This window comes from Piliocolobus tephrosceles, chromosome 8, assembly GCF_002776525.5.
Source record: "Piliocolobus tephrosceles isolate RC106 chromosome 8, ASM277652v3, whole genome shotgun sequence".
Taxonomy (NCBI): Eukaryota; Metazoa; Chordata; class Mammalia; order Primates; family Cercopithecidae; genus Piliocolobus; species Piliocolobus tephrosceles.
Window position 1 is genome coordinate 145,096,753 of NC_045441.1, and position 21,790 is coordinate 145,118,542.

The 21,790-nt window shown below is 38.9% G+C and overlaps 1 protein-coding gene across 5 annotated transcripts in view; it reads right to left on the reverse strand.

Annotated features, from left to right (window-relative positions):
- Positions 1 to 21,790, reverse strand: part of LMBR1 (limb development membrane protein 1) — a 212,157-nt gene that overhangs the window by 87,784 nt on the left and 102,583 nt on the right. For 3 of the 5 annotated variants that reach the window (XM_023225370.2, XM_023225371.1, XM_023225372.1), the window contains exons 6-8: positions 4,762 to 4,888; positions 4,204 to 4,272; positions 3,254 to 3,318 (exon numbers count right to left, since the gene is read on the reverse strand). The exons of 1 other annotated variant lie outside the window; for it this stretch is intronic. In XM_023225370.2, coding sequence (XP_023081138.1) covers positions 3,254 to 3,318; positions 4,204 to 4,272; positions 4,762 to 4,888 — 261 coding nt within the window. Of the gene's footprint in view, positions 1 to 3,253; positions 3,319 to 4,203; positions 4,273 to 4,761; positions 4,889 to 18,450; positions 18,529 to 21,790 lie in introns of all 5 variants that reach the window. One more of the 5 variants, XM_023225375.2, reaches the window with a different exon arrangement.

Consider the following 21,790-nt stretch of genomic DNA (forward strand, 5'->3'; position numbering starts at 1 on the left):
AGGTTGTTTAAAAGAGTGTGGGCCTCTCTCTCGCCTGCTCCCTCTCTTGCCCTGTGACACAAATGCTCCTCGTTCAACTCTTGCCATGATCGGAAGCTTCCTGAAGCACTAGCCAGAGGCAGGTCCCAGTGCCATGCTTCTTGTACAGCATGCGGAACCATAAGCCAAATAAACCTCTTTTCCTTGTAAATTACTCAGTCTCAGGTTTATACCAATGCACAATAGACTGATGCAGTGGCAATGTGAACAACACACATATATTTGTGTTAAGTGCTTATGAGCGCCATCCTCCTTGATTTCTACAACTCTCCTATGAAAAACAGACTGTTCTCATCTCCATTTTATATTCCGAGAAACAGGGTTACCAATGAAATGTTACGTGCCTTCAAAGCCTATACTCAACTACTACGGGCTAATGCGGGCTTAAATATGGGTAAGACATAGTCCTTGACCTCAAACAGCTTATATTCTAGTGTAGCAGAAGAGATCAGATGAATTAAAAAAATAATTAGAAGATTTGTGAAAGTCATAATGATGGCTTAAATAAAACATTACAAAAGTTCAAAGGAAGAAAAATTACTCCCAGATGGAGAGAAAAAAGTTTTGGCCAGTGTTTTTGATGGTAGTAGCATAGTAGCATCTTATGTGACAGCTTAAATTACCAAAAGAAAGGCATTTCAATCAGGGGAAATTGTAAGCAAAACACAGAAGTGGAGGGGTACAAAGTCCACTCAGCAAGCAAGCGGTTTTACAGCGCTGGAGCTTACAGCCAAATAGAATTGCAGAGCAGCCTCTGGTCTGAAACCAGCCTCTTGGGTTCACATTCTGCCCCGTCATAGATCTCTGATCTTGTACAAGCTACTTAATCTTCCCAAAATGGCACTAGTTTAGCCATAAAATAAGAATACCACTATCTAACTTACAGGTTTGTCATCAGGATAAAATGAAATTATGTGTGTAAAATACAGTGTTTATTGCTAGCATATACAATACACTTAATTACTCAATAAATAATCTTTATTATTGAACGTTACCAACAAGAAAAGAAACAAAGATAAGACTCTGAGGACACTGTTAATGTTAGAAATGCAAAATGCTTGTTCCCCGGTGCCACAAAGAAATAGCACCCAAACATTAATTTTGTCAGCAAGGCAATTTTTATTTCTACAGAAGGGTGAGACTCACAAATGGAGTAATGGCGAGAGCACACTTGGACAGGGGAGAGGAAGGAGTTCTTATTCCTGATACGGGGACCTACTGCTGTGTCGTTCCCCTATTGGCTAGGGTTGGAACACACAGTCTAAGCTAATTCCGACTGGCTATTTTAAAGAGAGCAGGGGTATGAGCCAGAGTGGCGGGGTGACTAGTCTGGTGGGAAGGACGGTTAGGAACAGGTAATTAAAGGTGACTTAGGTCAGAGGAGGTGACCAGGAGTGACTCAGGTCAAAGAAGGTGACCGGGGTGAGTCAGGATGGAGCAGGTGACCAGGGAACAGATGTGAACTACTGATAAGGACTGGTGGGAAAGTTGTTTACTGAAACTAGAGGCAAGGGGGAAAACAGAACCAGGAATTTAAACTTTAAAATGCAGAATCAAAGAAGAAGAGAGCTGAACATACTGACATACTGATTCTTTGAAGAGAAACTTGGGGTTCACTATATTTAACATTAGTAAGAGACAGGAGAAAAATTAGCTTGGGGAAGGGAGCTAAGTAAGTAGTTTCATTTTATATACGTTGAGTTTTCAGCTCCATAGGTTATTCAATTATAGCACTTAAAATGTACTATAATTTGTTTCCATTGTCTTTTCCTCATTAGAATTAGGCATTTAAAAGTTATGTGGAAATGGCAAGATGGTTTAGGAGCAAAGCATTAATAGAACTTTTGACCAATGATAGAACTTTAAGCATTTGCCTATAGTTAGGGGTCAGGAAGCAGAAAAGGAGAAAGAAGATCAAACAAACAAACACGCAACAACAACAAATGTAGGAAGAAAAAAAAATGTAGGAAGGAACTAAATGAATGCAGGAATGCAGTGTCACAGAACCTTCTTACAAGGGAAAGGAATTCCATGACTTGACAGCACGTGTGTGGCACACAAGTATGTATACAACATTTATATACTTTTTGTAAAATGTATTTATGCATTTTTTATAAATAAAAACTTAAACTTTATCTTTAAAATATAAAAATATTATGATTTTTAAAATTAAGCAAGTATTTATTAGAAGTATATCCCCTATAACACTTCCTCAGTATTTTCCCTAAATGAATCATGACAAGGAATACAAACACATAACTATAACAATATAGTAATTATTACTAGTGAGACAGAAACAAAAGGGAACATGAGAAAGGCAAAGAAAGGAGTTTAATTATTTGTCCTTGAAGAAGCAAGGCAAGGTTCAAAGCTGTGTAGACAGCGGAGGTGATATTTGAGCTAGGCCGTAGGAGGCTGCTAGGTGGCTGGAGCAGGTAAGAGGCCTTGGAGGGAAAGAGAAAGTCCTGGAGACAGAATGCACAGAGCCTATTCAGAGCACAGCAAGTTCGCTCATGAGCTAGAGTGACACTAAACAGAGGGAGAGCTAGAGGAAAACTTAGCGTGGACCAGGCTGTGAAAGGCTTTGTAACATGTAAGTAGTTTACACTTGAGTTCACAGGCAATGAGGATCCATGAAAATAAGTGACAAATTTCCTAGGTGCAGCTAAGAAATCATTTTTATGTAATTAAATATCTGACAAAATAGAGACCAAAGAAAGCGACAAATCATTAGAATTACTACCAACTGAAAATCATTTAAAAACTAATATATAGTGTTTCTAAGATTAAAGGCAAAGTATGGTTCAATTAATCGAGACATAATATGCGGGCAAATTTTCAGAAATATAACCGTTTTGTAAATTAAAGTATACATGTAAATTTTGAAACATAATCAAAGTACTTTTTGATATTAGGCAATGGACACCTAAAATAGCTGTAAATATTTGTAAATTTTGTCCTAAAATTTGCTAGAGGAATTTTTACCTGTGCGCCTATAGGTAGTATTTTAAAAGCAAAACCAAATTTGGTTTCCAAAGATTGGAAATTTAACCAAAGTTCTATTAAAAAAAAAACTTAATAAAACAACAATTTGAGTGATAAATGTACAAAAAATATTCTTCTTCTATTTCTAAGTGCTAGCTCACAATCTAAAAGATGCTCAAATGTAACACATTTATTTAATAAACAAAATGACTTATAATTAAATACTTACTGTTGGCTTCACTAGTAACTGACCCATCACTGTGAACATACGAGAAAGGCCAACTGGTGTACACACTGCAGAAATAAGAGCACCAAAAGACAGAAAGCGACATCAGAGAGCTTGGAGAGATAAACAACTAGACCATAAAAATAAGGGAAATTCAAAGATTATCGTTTTAAGAACATTCTTCTCTCCAACTAAGATTCTAGTGTTTTGTCAGAGGACTCTTCACCATCATCAATAAAGAAGCTAGAGGGGGCATGTGAGGAGGATAGGCGTAATTAGCTCTGAAATATATGTGACAACAAAAAAAGGCTTAGAATAATATTCAAGATTCTAGCAGTTGAATAATTAAAAATGCTTTTGGTTAAAATAAAGAAAAATGAGAAAAGAACAGGTTAAATTTCAAGTATTAATAGGACTGAGAAACAAACAAGAATATCTAAAGGTGACAACCATAGTCTTAAGTCCTTTAAACTACATTTATCTACTTATAATATCCCTGAGATAGGCTGTGATGCTTCAAGTAAAACAAAACAAACTTTTAAAAAACCATCAACTTATCATAATAATTCTACCATTTCCATTTAAAAGTAGAATCTAGCATTATGACAGGTATGGGGATGAGGGTATGGCATGTGTGTATGAGTGTGCATATGGTTTGTGTGTCAGTGTAAGTATGACTGTGTGTGAGTGTGTGAGTGAAAGTGTGTGTGTGTGTGTTTGTGTGTGTCTGTCCATCTGTCTCACTCTACAACCCGGTAGAAGAGGCTTTCCTTAGAGAATAAAAGCATCTTATTATTTCAAAGTTTCCATTTATCAAAATTTATTTGAATAAAAACAGTTAAGGCGAACTCAAAAAAATCTCCAAATAGTTAAGAAATCTCATCAGAAAACGTCCCTGAATTTTCCAGAATAAGGACAACTCTACTTTTCTATTAAGTCTGAAAAATACTTACAGAGCAGTAACAAACATCCCATCAATGATATACAGGAATATAAATAGGGTAGATAGAACTCCCAGAGATCTATTAAAAAAAGTAAATATATTTTAACAAATCTAAAATATTGCACATTAAGATACAATCAATCTATCTTACGATAAGATAGAGGCTGACTACACCTCACGTAAACATTGTAATTGCCTGTTTGAATTTAAGCCATATAATTTCTAAACTGTACAATAAAAAGATCTAAAATAGAAAACCAAGAAGTAACCCTTTAGCAAAACCTGTTTGGAGGGAGAAAAAAAGTCTCCACGGAATTTGAAGAACAGAAACCAATTAACAACAACAACAAAAAATCTGAAAAGCTGCTTACTTGTTCTTCACATATAAAAGAAATAAAACTTCATTTTTAGATAAAGATACCTAAAGATTTCTTAATTCTGTAAATTAACATCAAACATCTTTGTTAACTATACAAAGAATTATTTATGTTTTTAAAATTGAGTGTGTAATTATATCCCAAACTATAGTTTCCAGTAAAGAAACTGGCTAAAACAAGGAAATCCATACCATATAAAGATTCCATGCTTGCAGCATCATTGTCAATGAGTGCTGAAGCTACCCACACTATCCCAAGAATGAGTAATGCAAGAAGAAGAAGCATGACCAGAGTCTCTAAAATGCGGGCCCGGATTCCCTGAAAAATATAGTAGAAATATAATTTTAGTATTTTACTTCACTTCATGAACAATAAGGTTTCTGCCTATATGAAAGCATAAAATAATCACTTGGAAGGAGAAGAAACTTATATTTATGAACAGGAAAAATACACTAAGTACCTATAGTTTACAATGTTTAGACTGACTTTTCAAAATTATGGAAAATATTATCAAACTTGGATAAAACAAAAAAAAACTTCATAAAAAACATCTGCAGAGCCATTCTTAACGATTACTTACTTTCCTAACACTTTCCACTAACAAAGCAGATTAATGAATTTCTATCTGTGATTCTAATCAAGGGAATAGAAGGCTAATTATGGCATAGAGGCAGACAGTTCAGTGAGCACTGAACTTGGGGTGCCACAATGCTCCGAGCTGCTGGAGAGTGCGGGCTCTCTCTAGCATGGACTCTGGCACTCCTCACAGCCTCCAGAGCCCTCTACTGTGCCGCTGAAGAACTGTCATTGTAACCCAGCATTATAAACTCTAGAGATACTGCTTTTACCAATTCTATATGATGCTTTTCTTCACATTCTATAGAATTCTCATTAATCCATGAGACAACAATACAATAATATAATCATTATGCACAATTTTGTTTTAAATGTAAAACAAATTCTGACCTCAGGACCAAATTAAAGGCCAGACTTTTAAACCTTAAAAACTGCAGGGTAAGACAAAAAAAGAAACTTCTTTTACTCCCCAAAAAGTCACCAAATGATTGACTCTGCAGCTATAAGTTAAAGGTTCATGTTGATATTTTGCACTGCAATGCACTAACCTACAATTATCTAACACAACCAACAAAATTATAAATACATCCATATTTCTCAATAAATCATGTAATCTCATTCCACATTTAACATAAAAATGAGTTATAAAATTCCAAAACATACACTTATTTCAATTTTGTCCTAAGTATTATTACTTTCTAATTTCTGAATTGCAGGAATAGGCACCCCAGTTCTTCAGATTCAATAGAAAGGAAAGAAAACGTCCTAAAGGCATGGAGAAGTATACCTAGCCCTAAATGATGACCTCTGAGGTGAAGTGGCTTTTTCTTGCTAGTCCTTCAACAACATCGCAGACTTGCCACAGGGCTGCACTTGGCAAGTTTAAAACACTTCCTCAAATCTGAGAGTCGGCTCACCTTAAGTGTTCATAGCGCGGGAGGCCAGTGAACCAGAATGAATTGGGCTGGTATTTAACACATGAGATCTCATAGTAAGTAGCTATTAATCACAGGAGATGAAATGTGAATAGTCACAAAACACACTACAACAAAACACACTACTACTTTGCTGAAGAGTCCTTTGAACTTCCACTTCACAACTTTCAAACTATTCAAGATGCTGATATGGTTTGGTTGTGTCCCCACCCAAATCTCATCTTGAATTGTAATCCCCATAATCGCCATGTGTCGTGGGAAGGACGCAATGGGAGGTAACTGAACCATGGGGGCAGTTTCCCCCACGCTGTTCTCATGATAGTGAGTGAGTTCTCACGAGATCTGATGGTTTTATAAGCGTCTGGCATGTCCCCTGCTGGCATTCATTCTCTCTCCGGCCACCCTGTGAAGAGGTGCATGTCCCCTGCTGGCATTCATTCTCTCTCCGGCCACCCTGTGAAGAGGTGCCTTCTGCCGTGATCGCAAGTTTCCTGAGGCCTCCCCAGCCATGTGGAACTGAGAGTGAATTAAATCTCTTTTCTTTATAAATTACCAAGTCTCAGGTATTTTTCATAGCAGTGTGAGACAGATAACAGACTAATACCAAAACATAATCTACCACCTTTAACAATGACTTCTCGCTTCCTTTCTTTCTCCTCCCCTCCTTTTCTCTCTAAAATCCTTTTTATTACACATTAAATATTTTGTGGAAAGCCTATCAATAAACAGACAAAAGGAGATAAAATTATATCTTGCACATTTATGGAGAGTTGTTCTAGTGTTTGTGTTACACTCTCTCAATTCTGTCTTTCCCTGCCTCCAACCAGCCCCTAAGAAATACATGAACTAAAGAGTGGGGCTCCCAAAACAAGTCACGTATGCATTATACCTGTAATATATATGAATTAAACAGTGGAACAGCATCAGAAGTGTTACAATATAGGAACTACACAGTGGTAGCTCCTTGGAACTGCTTAAAACCCACTGTCCAAAAGAAGTTATAATTGTCATGTTAAATAATTATAACACTATAACAATAAGTATAATTTTTAGGATGACAACCAATGTTGGGAAATCAATCACCATAAAATTTACAGACTTCCTCTGATATTTTGGTAAGAACTATTTCTTAGCAATTAAACTTGTTTTCTTCAGATATGTGCCTATGTGCTGGGAGACAATGTGCCATGGGTCTCTCACATTTCTGTGCATCCCAAAAGCAGAGGCAGGGACAGACCTTATTTGGAACTGCCTTCTTAAGGTTTGTACAGCAGACGGCCTTGGGATTTAGAGATAGTGTATCTCTGAAGCAAAAGACAGGTTTGTTTACTGTCTGGTAGCACAATGTTCACCTCCAAGCAAAGGTTAGAGTTGCTTGCAGCCCGATATAAATATGGTGAGTTCCCTAAGTGTGATACAGGTCCACTGTGGGGCTTGGGGTCAAGGGGAACTGGCACCAAAAGGAAGCTTGTGTACTTGGTTATGTGCTGCGCATAACCAAGTCCTTTGCCTCCGACCCAGACATCTCACGTTTACAACCACCATCCATGAAACTGGGAGACTAACTTGTTAGTTTGCAAGCAGAATACAATCTCAGACCCTTCACAGTTCTTGATGGTTTTTGGTGACAAGGATAGAAGACTAACAGACGGCTTTCTGGAAAAGACAGGGGCCCAAGCAGACTGGCTTAAGGGATATGAGAAGACTCCTGGGATCTATTAACAGTAGTGAGTGCACGCACCCAAGTGGTGGGCAAGCAGGAGGAGCAGGGACCCCGAGCAGTGCTAGCTGCTGGCGACACTCTGCAGGCTGACGTAGGTAGTGAGGCTGAGCCCACTGCTGGCTAGGTTGTTACTCCCTCTCCTCTGAGCGGAAGCAGGAAGGAATGTCATCCTGATGGTGTTGAAAGCGAGCCCGGCAACACCAGCTAAAAGATACTGTGGGTACAGTTGCTCAATCAAGGAGTCCCAGAGCTGAATAAACAGTGTCAGGAATGAGGCTATAGACCTTATGCCGAAACTGATGTCATTACAAATACGGTTGAGCCATGAGTAGCCACTTGCCGCTCAAAAAGAAAGGCGCCTTGCGATGTGGGCCAGTCACTTTTGTCATGTTCCTTCATCTATCCTCCCCCAACTCGGACCTCAGATGCTTAGGAAAAAAGATGACGGGGTAAAGTAGGCTCTCCCTGTCCTTCAGGGGAGTAAAAGCCGTACAGAGCCCCCTGAGCGTGCAGGGGAACTTCAGGAAGGAGAGGGACTCAAACTCAGGGCTCTGCTGAGTACAGCAGCCCACGTCACCATCCTACCTGGTCCTTCACAAAGGACTGTGAGGTGACTGCACGGAAATGTTGGTGAACAATGACAATTTTTTTCTAAATAAAGAGAAATATAAATAATAATATATACAGTTATAAACTAAAATGCAATGCTAAAAAATATTTTTGAAAGAGAAGTCATTTAATAGTAATTTCTGATTATCTTATACATAAAGAAGTAGACATTTAGATGAGAAAAAAAGAGTTAAAGAAAAAATTTCATTTTAAATAGGGGTCATTTAAAATGATAGTATTTCACTTTTTATTGACAGTAGAGATTAAAGTTAAATAATGCTATTAAAAACTTGTTACCACTAATCTCACTAGTATCAAAATAACAAAACTAGTAACAGTAATAGTAACTAGTATCAAAAGTAGTATTACTAAGATATTAGAAAATAGAACAAAAAAGTAATAGTTAATATAGTAAAAAACAGACAAGTTTAGCAAATTATTAACAAACATGACAAATTATATAAAATACAAAAACAAGAAACGATAAAAACCAAATATATCTACTATAACTACATACGCAAATTAGATCAAAAACCAAAATTAACTGTCTAAGACCTATCAAAACTAAAGTGATACTAAAAGTGAAAATGATTAAAAAATTATTGTTTAATTTTTTAAAAATGTAACAGGAATCTGGTTTAAATATAGAAGAATGCAAAACAAAAAACATTAAATGGGATAAAGTAGGACATTTTATACTGATGAAATTTACTATCCACTATATTATTATGTTCTTAGATTAACTGATGAGTACACAGGGCTTCATTGTCATTATTCTTCAAACAATATTTAAATAAATAGAAAACCGGACTGGGCGCAGTGGCTCACACCTGTAATCCCAGCACTTTGGGAGGCCGAGGAGGGTGGACCACTTGAGGTCAGGAGTTCAAGACCAGCATGGTGAAAGCCCATCTCTACTAAAAAACACAAAAATTAGCTGAGCCCAGTGGTGGGCACCTGTAATCCCAGCTACTTGGGAGGCTGAAACAGGAGAATCGCTTGAACCTGGGAGGCGGAAGCTGCAGTGAGCCAAGACTGTGCCACTACGCTCCAGCCTGGGTGACAAAGCAAGACTCGGTCTCAAAAAAACAAAAAACTAAATAAATAAATAAAATAGAAAACCTTTATTCATTACATCTACATGTTTATGCAAATTTGATACTAATAAGAAATTCATTTAAAATTTTAAAAATAAAAAATGTCTAAGTATGCATCCATTTTGATGGGCTGCCACTCCTCAGTAATACCATCAGCTTCGGATGCAGCCGAAGGTCAGAGAGCCCAGCCTCGACATTAGAGGGCCTCAGGGGACTGAGGGCCTAACTGGGTGGTTTGGCTTCAGCAGTGGATGAGGAAATAGGGTTTCCCCCGGGAGATATCTGCCACTTATTCACACAGAACCAGGGCCAGGCAGGTTGAGCTCTAGGACAGACCATTGTTATTTGGCCAGGAGGCCTGTTAAGCCTCTCCATTTTACTGGGCATGGAATCTAAGCTGCTCCACCCCAGAAGGGGGATGCCAGGCTAGAGAGTCACATGGCCCCACAGGTTGGGCAATCCATTTCAACAAGAGCCGAGTAGCAGATTCACAGCCGTCCTCTCTCAGGAGTCCGCTCGCAGGCAGTGGCAGGCAGGAGAGGCACTGCTATTTCAGGAATTGGTCTTGTTGAGTACTTGGGAGCTATTAAGTCTCTCACAAGAGCTGTGATATTAGCTTCTCCTCCTGGAGCCCTATACTGTTTATATTGGGCCAAAGGGAGGGCACAGTCCCTGAGGCCAAGCACGCATAGTATGATCATGTAAAACATGAATACCAATTTAATAGAGTCAGCAGTGCAAGCTACACCACAAACGAAGAAGCCCAAAGACCCTACTCAAAATGTCACCTGATGCCAGGCTCAGTAGCTCACACCTGTAATCCCAGTGCAATAGGAAGCTGAGGTAGGAAGATCACTTAAGGCCAGGTGTTCAAGACCAACCTAGCCAATACAGTGAGACTCTGCCTTTACGGAAAAAAAAAAAAAAAAAATACTGTTTAACAATTAGCTGGGCACAGTGGTTCATACCTGTAATCCTAGCACTTTGGGAGGCCAAGGTAGAAGGATTGCTTGAGCCCAGGAGTCCAAGGCTGCAGTAAACTATGATGATACCACTGCACTCCAGCCTGAGCAACACGGCGAGACCCATTTGTGGATCACGAGGTCAGGAGTTCAAGACCAGCCTGACCAAGGTGAAACCCCATCTCTATTAAAAATACAAAAATTAGCCAGGCATGGTGGCAGGCACCTGTAATCCCAGCTACTCAGGAGGCAGAGGCAGGAGAACCCCTTGAACCCGGGAGGCAGAGCTTGCAGTGAGCCAGGATCACGCCACTGCACTCCAGCCTGGGTGACAGAGTGAGACTCCATCTCAAAAAAAAAAAAAAGAACCATATGATCATCTCAACAGATGCAGAAAAATCCTTCTATAAAATTCAACATCCCTTCATGTTAAAAACTCTCAACAAACTAGGCTTTGAAAGAATACACCTCAAAATAATAAGAGCCATCTTTGACAAACCCACAGCCAGTATCATACGGAACAGGCAAAAGCTGGAAGCATAGCCCCTTGAGAACACCATAACAAGACAAGGATGCCCATTCTCACCACTCCTATTCAGCATATTAGTGGGAAGTCCTGGCCAGAGCAATCTGGCAAGAGAAAGAAATAAAGGCTGGGTGTGGTGGCTCACACCTGTAATCCCAACACTTTGGGAGGCCGAGCTGGGTGCATCACCTGAGATCAGATGTTTGAGACCAGCCTGGCCAAGATGGTGAAGTCCCACATCTACTAAAAATAAAAAAGTTAGCTGGGCGTGGTGGCGGGCACCTGTAGTACCAACTACTAGGGAGACTGAGGCAGGAGAATAGTTTGAACCCAGGAGGCAAAGGTTGCAGCAAGCCAAGATTAGGCCACTGCACTCCAGCCTGGACAACAAAAAAAGAAAAGAAGAGAGGAGAGGAGGGGAGAGGAGGGCAGGAGCATTCAAATAGGAAGAGAGGAAGTCAAATTATCTGTTTGTAAATGATATAATTTTATACCTAGAAAATCCCATAGTCTCTGCCCGAAAGCTGCTGGATCTGTCAAACAATGCCAGCAAAGTTTCAGGATATAATATCAATGTACAAAAATCAGTAGCACTTCTATACACCAATAACATCCAAGAATGGCCACAAAAAAATAAAATAAAATAAACCTAGAAATACAGCTAGTCAGGGAGGTGAAAGGCCTCTACAACAAGAATTACAAAACACTGCTCAAGGAAATCAGAGATAACACAAACAAATGCAAAAACATTCCATGTTCATGGATAGGAAGAATCACTGCTAAAATGGCCATACTGCCCAAAACAATTTAGAGATTCAATGCCATTCCTACCAAACTACCAATGACATTCTTCATAGAATTTTTAAAAACTATTCTAAAATTCATATGGAACCAAAAGAGCCCATATAGTCAAAGCAATCCTAAGCAAGAAGAACAAAACTGGAGGCATCACACTACCCAACTTCAAACTATACTACAAGGCTACAGTAAACCAAAAGAGCATGGTACTGGTATCAAAACAGACGCATTGATCAATTGGACACACAGATCAATAGAGAACCCAGAAATAAAGCCACACACCTACAACCATCTGATCGTCAATAAAGTCGACAAAAACAAGCAAGCAAGAAAGGACTCCCTCTTCAATAAATGGTGCTGGGATAACTAGCTAGCCATAAGCAGAAGACTGAAACTGGATCCCTTCCTTACACCATATACAAAAACTGATTCACGATGGATTAAAGACTTAAATGTAAAACCTAAAACTGTTAAAAACCCTGGGGAAAAAACCTAGGAAATACCATTCTAGACAGAGGCCCTGGCAAAGATTTCATGATGAAGACACCAAAAGTAACTAAAACAAAAACAAAAATTGACAAAAGGGACCAAATTAAACTAAACGGCTTCTGCACAGCAAGAAACAAGCAAACAAACCAACCAACCTACCAACAGAGTAAACAACAAGCTAAAGAAAAGGAGAAAATATTTGCAAACTATGCATCTGACAAAGGTCTAATATCCAGAATCTATAAGGAACTTAAACACATTAATATGCAAAAACAACCACACTAAAAAGTGGACAAAAACAGGAAGAGACACTTTTCAAAAAAAGAAATACATGCAGCCAACAAGCACATGAAAAAAATGCAACAACACTAATCATTAGAGAAATGCAAATCAAAATCACAACGAGACACCACCTCGGCCGGGCACGGTGGCTCATGCCTGTACTTGGGAAGCGGAGGCAGGCGGATCACGAGGTCAGGAAATAGAGACCATCCCGACTAACACAGTGAAACCCCGTCTCTACTGAAAAAATACAAAAACATTAGCTGGGCATGGTGGCAGGCGCCTGTAGTCCCAGCTACTAGGGAAGCTGAGGCAGGAGAATGGCGTGAACCCAGGAGGCGGAGCTTGCAGTGGGCCAAGATGGTGCCACTGCACTCCAGCCTGGGCAACAGAGCGAGACTCCGTCTCAAAAACAAAAAAAGAGAGAGAGAGAAGAAAGAAAGAGGCACCACCTCCTACCAGCCAGAATTGCTATTATTAAAAAGTCAAATAAACAACAGATGCTGGTGAGGTTGCAGAGAAAAGGGAATCCTCATATACTGCTGGTGGGAATAAAAATTACTTCAGCCATGTAGAAAGCAGTGTGGCGATTTCTTAAAGAACTTAAAACAGAACTACCATTTGATCCAGCAAACCCATTATTGGGTATATACTCAAAGGAATATAAATAATTCTAACATAAAGATATATGCACTCATATGTTTACTGTAGCACTATTCACAATAGCAAAGGCATGGAATAAACCTAAATGCTTAAGGGTAGACTGAATAAAGAAAATGTGGTACATATACACCATGGAATACTATGCAGCCATAAAAATAAATGAGATCGGCCAGGTGTGATGGCTCATGCCTGTAATCCCAGTGCTTTGGGAGGCTGAGGTGGGCGGATCATCTGAGGTCAGGACCAGTCTGGCCAACATGGTGAAACCTCATCTTTACTAAAAATACACAAATTAGCTGGGTGTGGTGGTGGGCGCCTATAGTCCCAGCTACTCAGGAGGCTAAGGCAGGAGAATCACTTGAACCTAGGAGGCAGAGGTTGCAGTGAGCCACGACTGTGCCACTGCATTCCAGCCTGGGTGACAGAGCAAGACTCCATCTCAGTAAAAAGGAATGAGATCGTATCTTTTGCAGCAACATCTATGGAGCTGGAGGCCACTGTCCTAAGCGAACTAATGCAGGGACAGAAATCCAAACACTGCATGTTCTCCCCTATAAGTGGGAGCTAAACATTGAGTACACATGGACACAGAGAAGGGAACAACAGACACTGGGGCCTACTTGAAGGTGGATGGTGGGACAAGGGGAAGGATCTATCTATCCATCAGGTACTATGCTTATAACCTGGGTGATGAAGACAAGCACGGTGGCTCACGCCTATAATCCCAGCACTTTGGGAGGCCCAGGTGGGTGGATCACTTGAGGTCAGGAGTTCAAGATCAGCCTGGCCAACATGGTGTAACCCCATCTCTACTGAAAATACAAAAATTAGCTGGGTGTGGTGGTATGCACCTATAATCCCAGCTACTCAGGAGGCTGAGGCAGGAGAATCATTTGAACCTGGAAGGTGGAAGTTGCAGTGAGCCAAGATCAAGCCACTGCAATCCAGCGTGGGCAACAAAGCGAGACTATGTCTCAAAAAAAATTAAAAATGAAGATCTTCCTAAACAATTTTCCCAAATATTTTAAAAGATCACACATGTACACATACACTTACAGACTAAACAACCTTCACCTCTAATTGTAAAAAACAGATGAATGAATTATTATACTCCCATAGCATAAGACATTGTATCTTAAATCATGGGGAATGTTCATAATATAATCTTACTACATGCACAGAATGACCTATTTTTAAAAATACATTTAGAAAAAATATGTGAATATGTATAATTAAGTCTTATCTCTAGAATTACAATTATAGGGAATAATTCTTCCATTATACTTTACGCTTTTTTGGTTTTTTCTGAATTTTTTAGAGTGGGTGTATATGACTTACGTAATAAGAGTACCAACTAATGTTTTTAATTTTTAATTTTTTCTTAAAAGAAGTAACTTCCAAGAGATTGGAACTCAAAAAAGCTTTTAAAAAATATGTCTGATTTCAGCATGCTAAGCTGGTTAAGAGCCCCAATGCCAGCAGTAAATTGCTTAGGTCCAAATCCTGGTTCCACCACTGTATAACCTCAGGCAAATTACTAAGCTTTGCTGTGCCTCAGTTTCCTCCCGTGTGAAATGAGGATATTAACAGCACCCCTACCTCATAGGGTTGTTATAAAAATCGAATGAGTATTTTATATATATGAGTTTTATATATATATATTTCATATATGTAAATTATATATATTATATATATATGCTTAGGACACTATCTGGTGCTTAGTAAACACAAAGTAATGGTTCATTATAATGACTCAAATTATTCCGTTTGTCTCTGAAATCTCCAAGGCTTGGGAGTTCACATATCATTTGTGTTTTTAAATTAAATTTATGCCACCTTCTAATCCCATCCTATCACCCTCTTCCCAACTTTGTTCCCTATCATCTACAAACCTATAAGAAGCAGTCCCATCTTTCTCAATGATATGAGCACCTGGTTCACAAGTACTTCTTATCACATTCCCTGCCCTCATAAGTGACATCCTGGCTCATCCCCTCAATTCCAATGAGATTCATTCCCATTCTACTGTAGACACCCACACATGCATTAATCCTATTCCAAAATCTCTCAGGCTCACCTCTAAGAACTCCAACTTTCAAACTGCCCTCTTAGTCTACAACTTCCTATCTTTTCCTGTCCCCTCAGTGCCCTAGCCTAGCTCTGCCTCCACATCATCAGAACCTTCATTCCCTTGTTCCCTCCCAATCCTTCCAATCAGTCTTCTCTTTCCCCAGCCTCAACCCCATGGTTCACTAGTAAATTTTAATGATGAGCCAGCATCAACAATATTCTAGAGCTCCTTGAACCTTTGGCTTCCACCAGATCAGCTTCAACAATCCCCTGGCACCTACTCCTTGATTCCTAGCCCTGTCAAAAAAAGTTTGTATTATACAATCATGAGAAAGTTTTACTATGACATTCCAAAGTGGGCCTTCAATGCTACTTGGCAATCTTTATACTGATCTCTAGCTGACTTTAGCAATTTTCACAACTTTTTTGTTTGCTTGTTTTTTTGTTTGGAAATGGAGTCCTCCTGTCGCCCAGGCTGGAGTGCAATGGCGCGATCTCGGCTCACTGCAAGCTCCACCTCCTGGGTTCACGCCATTCTCCTGCCTCAGCCTTCCAAGTAGCTGGGACTACAGGCGCCCGCCACCATGCCCGGCTAATTTTGTTTTTGTATTTTTAGTAGAGATGGGGTTTCAATCTCATCTCTTGGTCTCAGGATGAGACCAAGATGGTCTCAATCTCCTGACCTCATGATCCGCCTGCCTCGGCCTCCCAAAGTCCTGGGATTACAGGCGTGAGAGTCACCATGCCCAGCCTTTCACAACATTTTTAAAAATGTTTTCCTTTCTTTTTGTTCGAAAATCTCATCCTCTACTTTCTTCCAACTACAGCTGACTTTACCTCTACCTCAGCAGGACACAGCTGAGTGGGGTCTGTGAGTCCCTCACCTTCTCTCCTCTACACCTTAGCTTCTGTTTCCATTTCTATTTCTTTCATGCTATAAAAGAAAATACCTTGAATCCCTTTTCTCCTATGGCCCAATCTCAGATGTTCATCTTCTCTCATGTCATATCAGTGCTTCTCAAATGTCAACCTGCATCGTAATCACCAAGGGGCTTGCCAACTCCTGAGCATCAGCCCCAAAGTGATACCTCAGTTGATTCTGATGAAGATGGTTCACAGATATATTGCTCAGTTTTTACCTAAGTGATCTTGCCTCTTCTCTTCCAATAGCCAGCAACTCTGAAGTTTATATCTTTAGTCCCAATCTTACTGCTGTGGCCAAGAACCATATATACCAACTGCTATCTTTCATTAGACATCTCACCAGTACCTTAAACTTAATTCTAAGACCAAACTCACCATTTTATTCTCTATCTCTGTTCCTCCTTCAGTATCACATACCTGAATACATGACGTCATTATCCACTTTGCTGTTTATGCCAGATACTTTGGAAACACCCTTGTCACCTACCTTTCCTGCTGAACCCCATACCCGACCCCCACCATACACGCTGAGCCTCGGTCCAGTCAAACACCAAGTGCTTCTGATGCTACAGTGGAATTACAACTCAAATTCATCCCTTCTTTTCCTACTGCCACCATACCCATCAAGATGATGATTTTATTACAGATACACAAATAATAACAAGAAATGTCTGAAATATATACTCACATGTTTACGCAGTCAATTCAGAAACATTTAGCCAAAAGAACTCTCTGTAGTCAAATCATATAAATTGCTCAAAAAGTTATTTCAAATTAGTCAATATTTCTTTTGAAAGCCAGTAAGTAACTCACAAAAAGAAATCTGCTCTTTTTCTAGTTATCGATCTACATTAAAAGAGTGAATTAACAACACTAATAGAAAAGGCTGCCACGGCACAAGTCATCAAAATTATTTCATATGATTATGCTTGTCCTATGAAATACTGAAGATAACTGATATAGTAAGAAAGAGCCGTTATTCTGACTTAATCCACTAGGAGGCTAGGATAGTTAAGATTTCCCTTGTGTTAATTTTATTTTCTTTCTGTGATTAAATGAGACAAAACCTATCCAACTTAAAATCAATTAAATACCACACGCACGAGCTTTAGATAAACCTTAAAAAAAGATAAATATGTTCGTTAAATGCAATGTGGCAAATTTTTTACCTTCAAAACTTTGAGCTACAGCGAAGAGATGATGGGACTATAGTCAGAGATTTAATTTGCTAATTCAGCTTCCACTAGTAAATATACAAGTACTAAAAATCTATAAGCTGTTATCACTATCTTTCTTGAGATCATAAAAATATTACCGAGCTTCAAGAACACAGCCTTTATGGCATGCCATGTGTGAGATTTTTAGACTTTCGGATGCCATTCTGACTGCAAAGTAATGAAAAGCATTGAGCGCACTTTTATCACCACCATTAATCACCAGCAGCACAGCATATAAACAAAAAATATGCCGACTGCTCATTTTTCCATTAAGGGTCAGAATCAGGAGCTAGAAAGCCCCAAGGGGAAGCTTCCTATCAACTCCATTCTTGCATATACTGAGCTAAAAGATGTACCAGATGTCAGAATAACTTATTAAAATGCCCTTCAAACAACAAAGTGGCAAAACACCGTAAACAAGGAAGAAGGTCTCCATTGTTCCTCTTAGTGAGAATACAAGATCACAGGACTATAAGAACTTCTATTTATTATCAATAACTGTACTTTCTTCACCTAGTTTTGAATGTTTATGTCACCAGGATTTCATGTACTTCATGATATTTTTATTTCCCAGTATGAACACTTATGCTGCCATCCCCCACAAAAAAAACCATAAGTTTAAATTACTTTAGCGAAACTCCATCCTTCTTATTAAAATTGCAGTATAATAAGCATTCAGTGTATTAGAAACACCACTGAAATTAAGTACTTTTCTGCCAATGAAACACCAGTTGTTTTGAGTAAGCTATAGAATTAATCACGTTAATTTCACACCGGCATTTTCTGAAATCACAACAACCTCAATATTATAAAAGGTTAAATTAGATGAACTAGATTGGTAAAGACTAAATACTTGTAGACACATAGATTTCTTTTAGATTTAAATGGGAATTAAATGGATAGTCTACTACACTAAAATGGTTATGATATAATTGCTTCTTGGAATTTTTATGCTGGTCAATTATACATTTAATTCACATCAATGAAGTGAAAATTACGATGTACTTACAAAAGCTCTCTGGAGAAGCTGTAATGTGTCTATGGTGATGAACATTTAAACAAGGTTTTGCCTGGACATCTTGCCCTCCTGTAAGGGATGTAAAAACCACTTCATACACTATGTCTCTACCCTTTAGGAAGCCTGGGAAAACCTCTGCATTCACAGAACATTTAAAATAATATCAAGCTATTGTTTTCACTTAATAAAAAGGGTCTCTTAGTAACATTAAAATAAGGTTTGCTCAGCATGGCATCAAGATTGCACTGAACATATACACAGTCATCGGGGGAAGATCGGTAGAAGCACTACTAAATAACAGAAAATAAAAGCAGGTATTAATTATTTTATTTTAAGCCACGAAAAAACTACAAACAAGCATCTCTAGAGAGTGTCAAACATTTCTCCCTTTGCTCCCAAGTAATCATTAAGAGTATACACGAAAGAGCTTTGGTCTTCACATCAAAGAAAACGGCTTTGTGAAAAGCTTTGTTAAGCTCTCTAGTAAAATAGTGAATTGTTTTTTAATATTAATACGCTATACAGTCTATTTTATATACAAATATACTTAATGTGGTCTATACAAGATGAAAAATTAAAACTATAAGATGCTCACACTGCTAAAGCTGGACAAAAAGAAAGTGCTTGGGGTAAGTTAAAATAAAACACTAATATTGCTAGTTCATTGAATTAAGATGTCCATTGTATTAAAATTTGTGGGCAGAAATTTCCCGTGATATTAGACAAATAAAAATCCTCCAGATTACAAATAAATTAATACAAGTTTTCAATATGTAAATGAAAGAACCGAATTATAAAAAGACTACAGTAACTAGATATCAACATTTTTAAACTTAATTCTAAATTTGGGAAAAAATATTTCTTAGTACACCACACCACATCAAATAATTCACTGGTTCACTAGTAAGGCTCTTTTCTTCTATTTTTGTTCCTCTAATTCTTCAGTTCAAAATTCATGGAAAAGAAGAAATGAGAACTAACACTTTCAGAGCTCCTACTAGTTGCTTTATACATGCTTACTGAATCTTTGCAATGTATTAAAAGGTAAATTTGATTACACATAACAAAGTTCACACTCCAAAGAGTGAAATAATGTGCCCGCATGCCAGAATTCACTTTCAATTCAGGTCTGTCAGCCCTCAGGGCCCTGTGCTTTCCACCCCTACCTTTCACCCCCACCTCCCCAGTGACAGAAATAAGTCACAAAAGACAACATCACATGGAAACGAGGAAGTGGAGGAGAATGCTTAAAACAAACAAGACAAACCTAAGATTTTAGTAAAGGACCTAAAGCAAAGGACCTAAAAGCTTCTTTTACCGGATCATGAATTTTCAGTTCAATAAAAACAAGCTCATACTGAGGTCAAATGCCCAGTCCTGTAAGAAATCTGTGGCCGGGAGCGGTGGCTCAAGCCTGTAATCCCAGTACTTTGGGAGGCCGAGACGGGCGGATCACGAGGTCAGGAAATCGAGACCATCCTGGCTAACATGGTGAAACCCCATCTCTACTAAAAAATACAAAAAAACTAGCCGGGCAAGGTGGCGTGCGCCTGTAGTCCCAGCTACTCGGGAGGCTGAGGCAGGAGAACGGCGTAAACCTGGGAGGTGGAGCTTGCAGTGAGCTGAGATCCAGTCACTGCACTCCAGCCTGGGCGACAGAGCGAGACTCCGTCTCAAAAAAAAAAAAAATCTGTAATGCAGCAGAACATCTTAGCCAATATCCACTTTCGTTTCATGAAACACTCAAGAACAAACTCCAACGAAGATACAAGAAAAGAAAGATCATTAGGGTTATCACTTATTATAGTGAAACATAAAAGACATTAAGGTTTAAAATATAATAAAAAGCAATGCCACATGATAATTTAGGTAATAGCATCATACTGCTTATGTGGCAAATAATACTTTACACAAAAAGCACTAGAAATTTCAAAACACCACAGAAGATCCTTTATGATAGTGAACAAAATAGGAAAGACATATATGAAAACTTCCAGCTGCCTGCTCTCACTCCAGACTAGTCCCCCGTTAGCTCCTTTGGGCCCTTCTCTCCCAGCTTTCCACATTTCCTGCATCTCTCAATAAATAATAGCTACTTTGGGTGGGCAGGTATGAGTGCAGATGCATACATACATATTAGTATTTTATTAATATATTTATATATTTTTCCATTGAAAATCAGCAAGTTGGCATTTGGTTTTATGTATCAGCCTCTGTTTAGCTAATGTGAGCTGATCACCAAGGGATAAATCACCGTTTTCCCTTTCTATTTTACAATAAAAGTATACTATTTAGCTTTACATGTCTATTAAATACCCATGTATATACTACCCAACTAGAACAAACATTACGATGACCATCCTCCCAACCAAGTCAACCTTCTGCACCAACCTACCCACAGGTAACCACAAAACACTGCCATGTTTATCATCTATTTGTGTTTTTTAAAATTGTGGTACAATACGTGTAACATAAAATTCACCATCTCAACCATTTTTAAATGCACAGTTCAGTGGCATTACTACATTCACACTGTTACAGTACCATCACCACCATCCATCTCCAGAATTCTTTTCATATTCACCAACTGAAACTCTGTACCCATTAAACAATAACTTCCCCCACAATACACAATCCCTGGCAACCACTATACTACTTTCTGTTTCTACAAATTTGACGATGCTAGGTATCTCATATAAGAAGAATCATACGGAATTTGTCCTTTTGTGACTGGACTATTTAACTTAGCAAGGTTCATCCACGTTTGTGGCATGTGACATAATTTCCTTCTTTAGAGCGGATAATACTTCATTGCATGGATATACCACATGTGGTTTACCCACTATCCATCACACACAGTGGGACTGCTTCCACACGTTAGGTATTGTGAATAATGCTGCTATGAACATGGGTGTACATGCATGTGTTGGAGTTCCTGCCTTCAATTCCTTTGGATGCATATCCAGAAGTGGAACTGCTGGATCAGACGGTAATTCTATTTTTTGAGGAATCGCCGTACTGTTTTCTATACCAGCTCTTCCATTTCACACTCCCACCAACAATGCTCAATATTTCCGATTCCTCCACATCCTTACCAATTTTACACTCCCACCAACAATGCTCAGTATTTCCGATTCCTCCACATCCTCACCAATGCTTGCTGTTTCTGGGTTTTGCTAGTAGTCATCTTACTAGCAGGTATGAAGTGGTATCCGCTGCAGTTTTTTGCTTGTTTGTTTTTGAAACAGGGTCTCACTTTGTCACCCAGGCTGGAGTGCAGTGGTACAATCTGGGCTCCCTGCAACCTCTGCCTCCCGGGTTCAAGCGATTC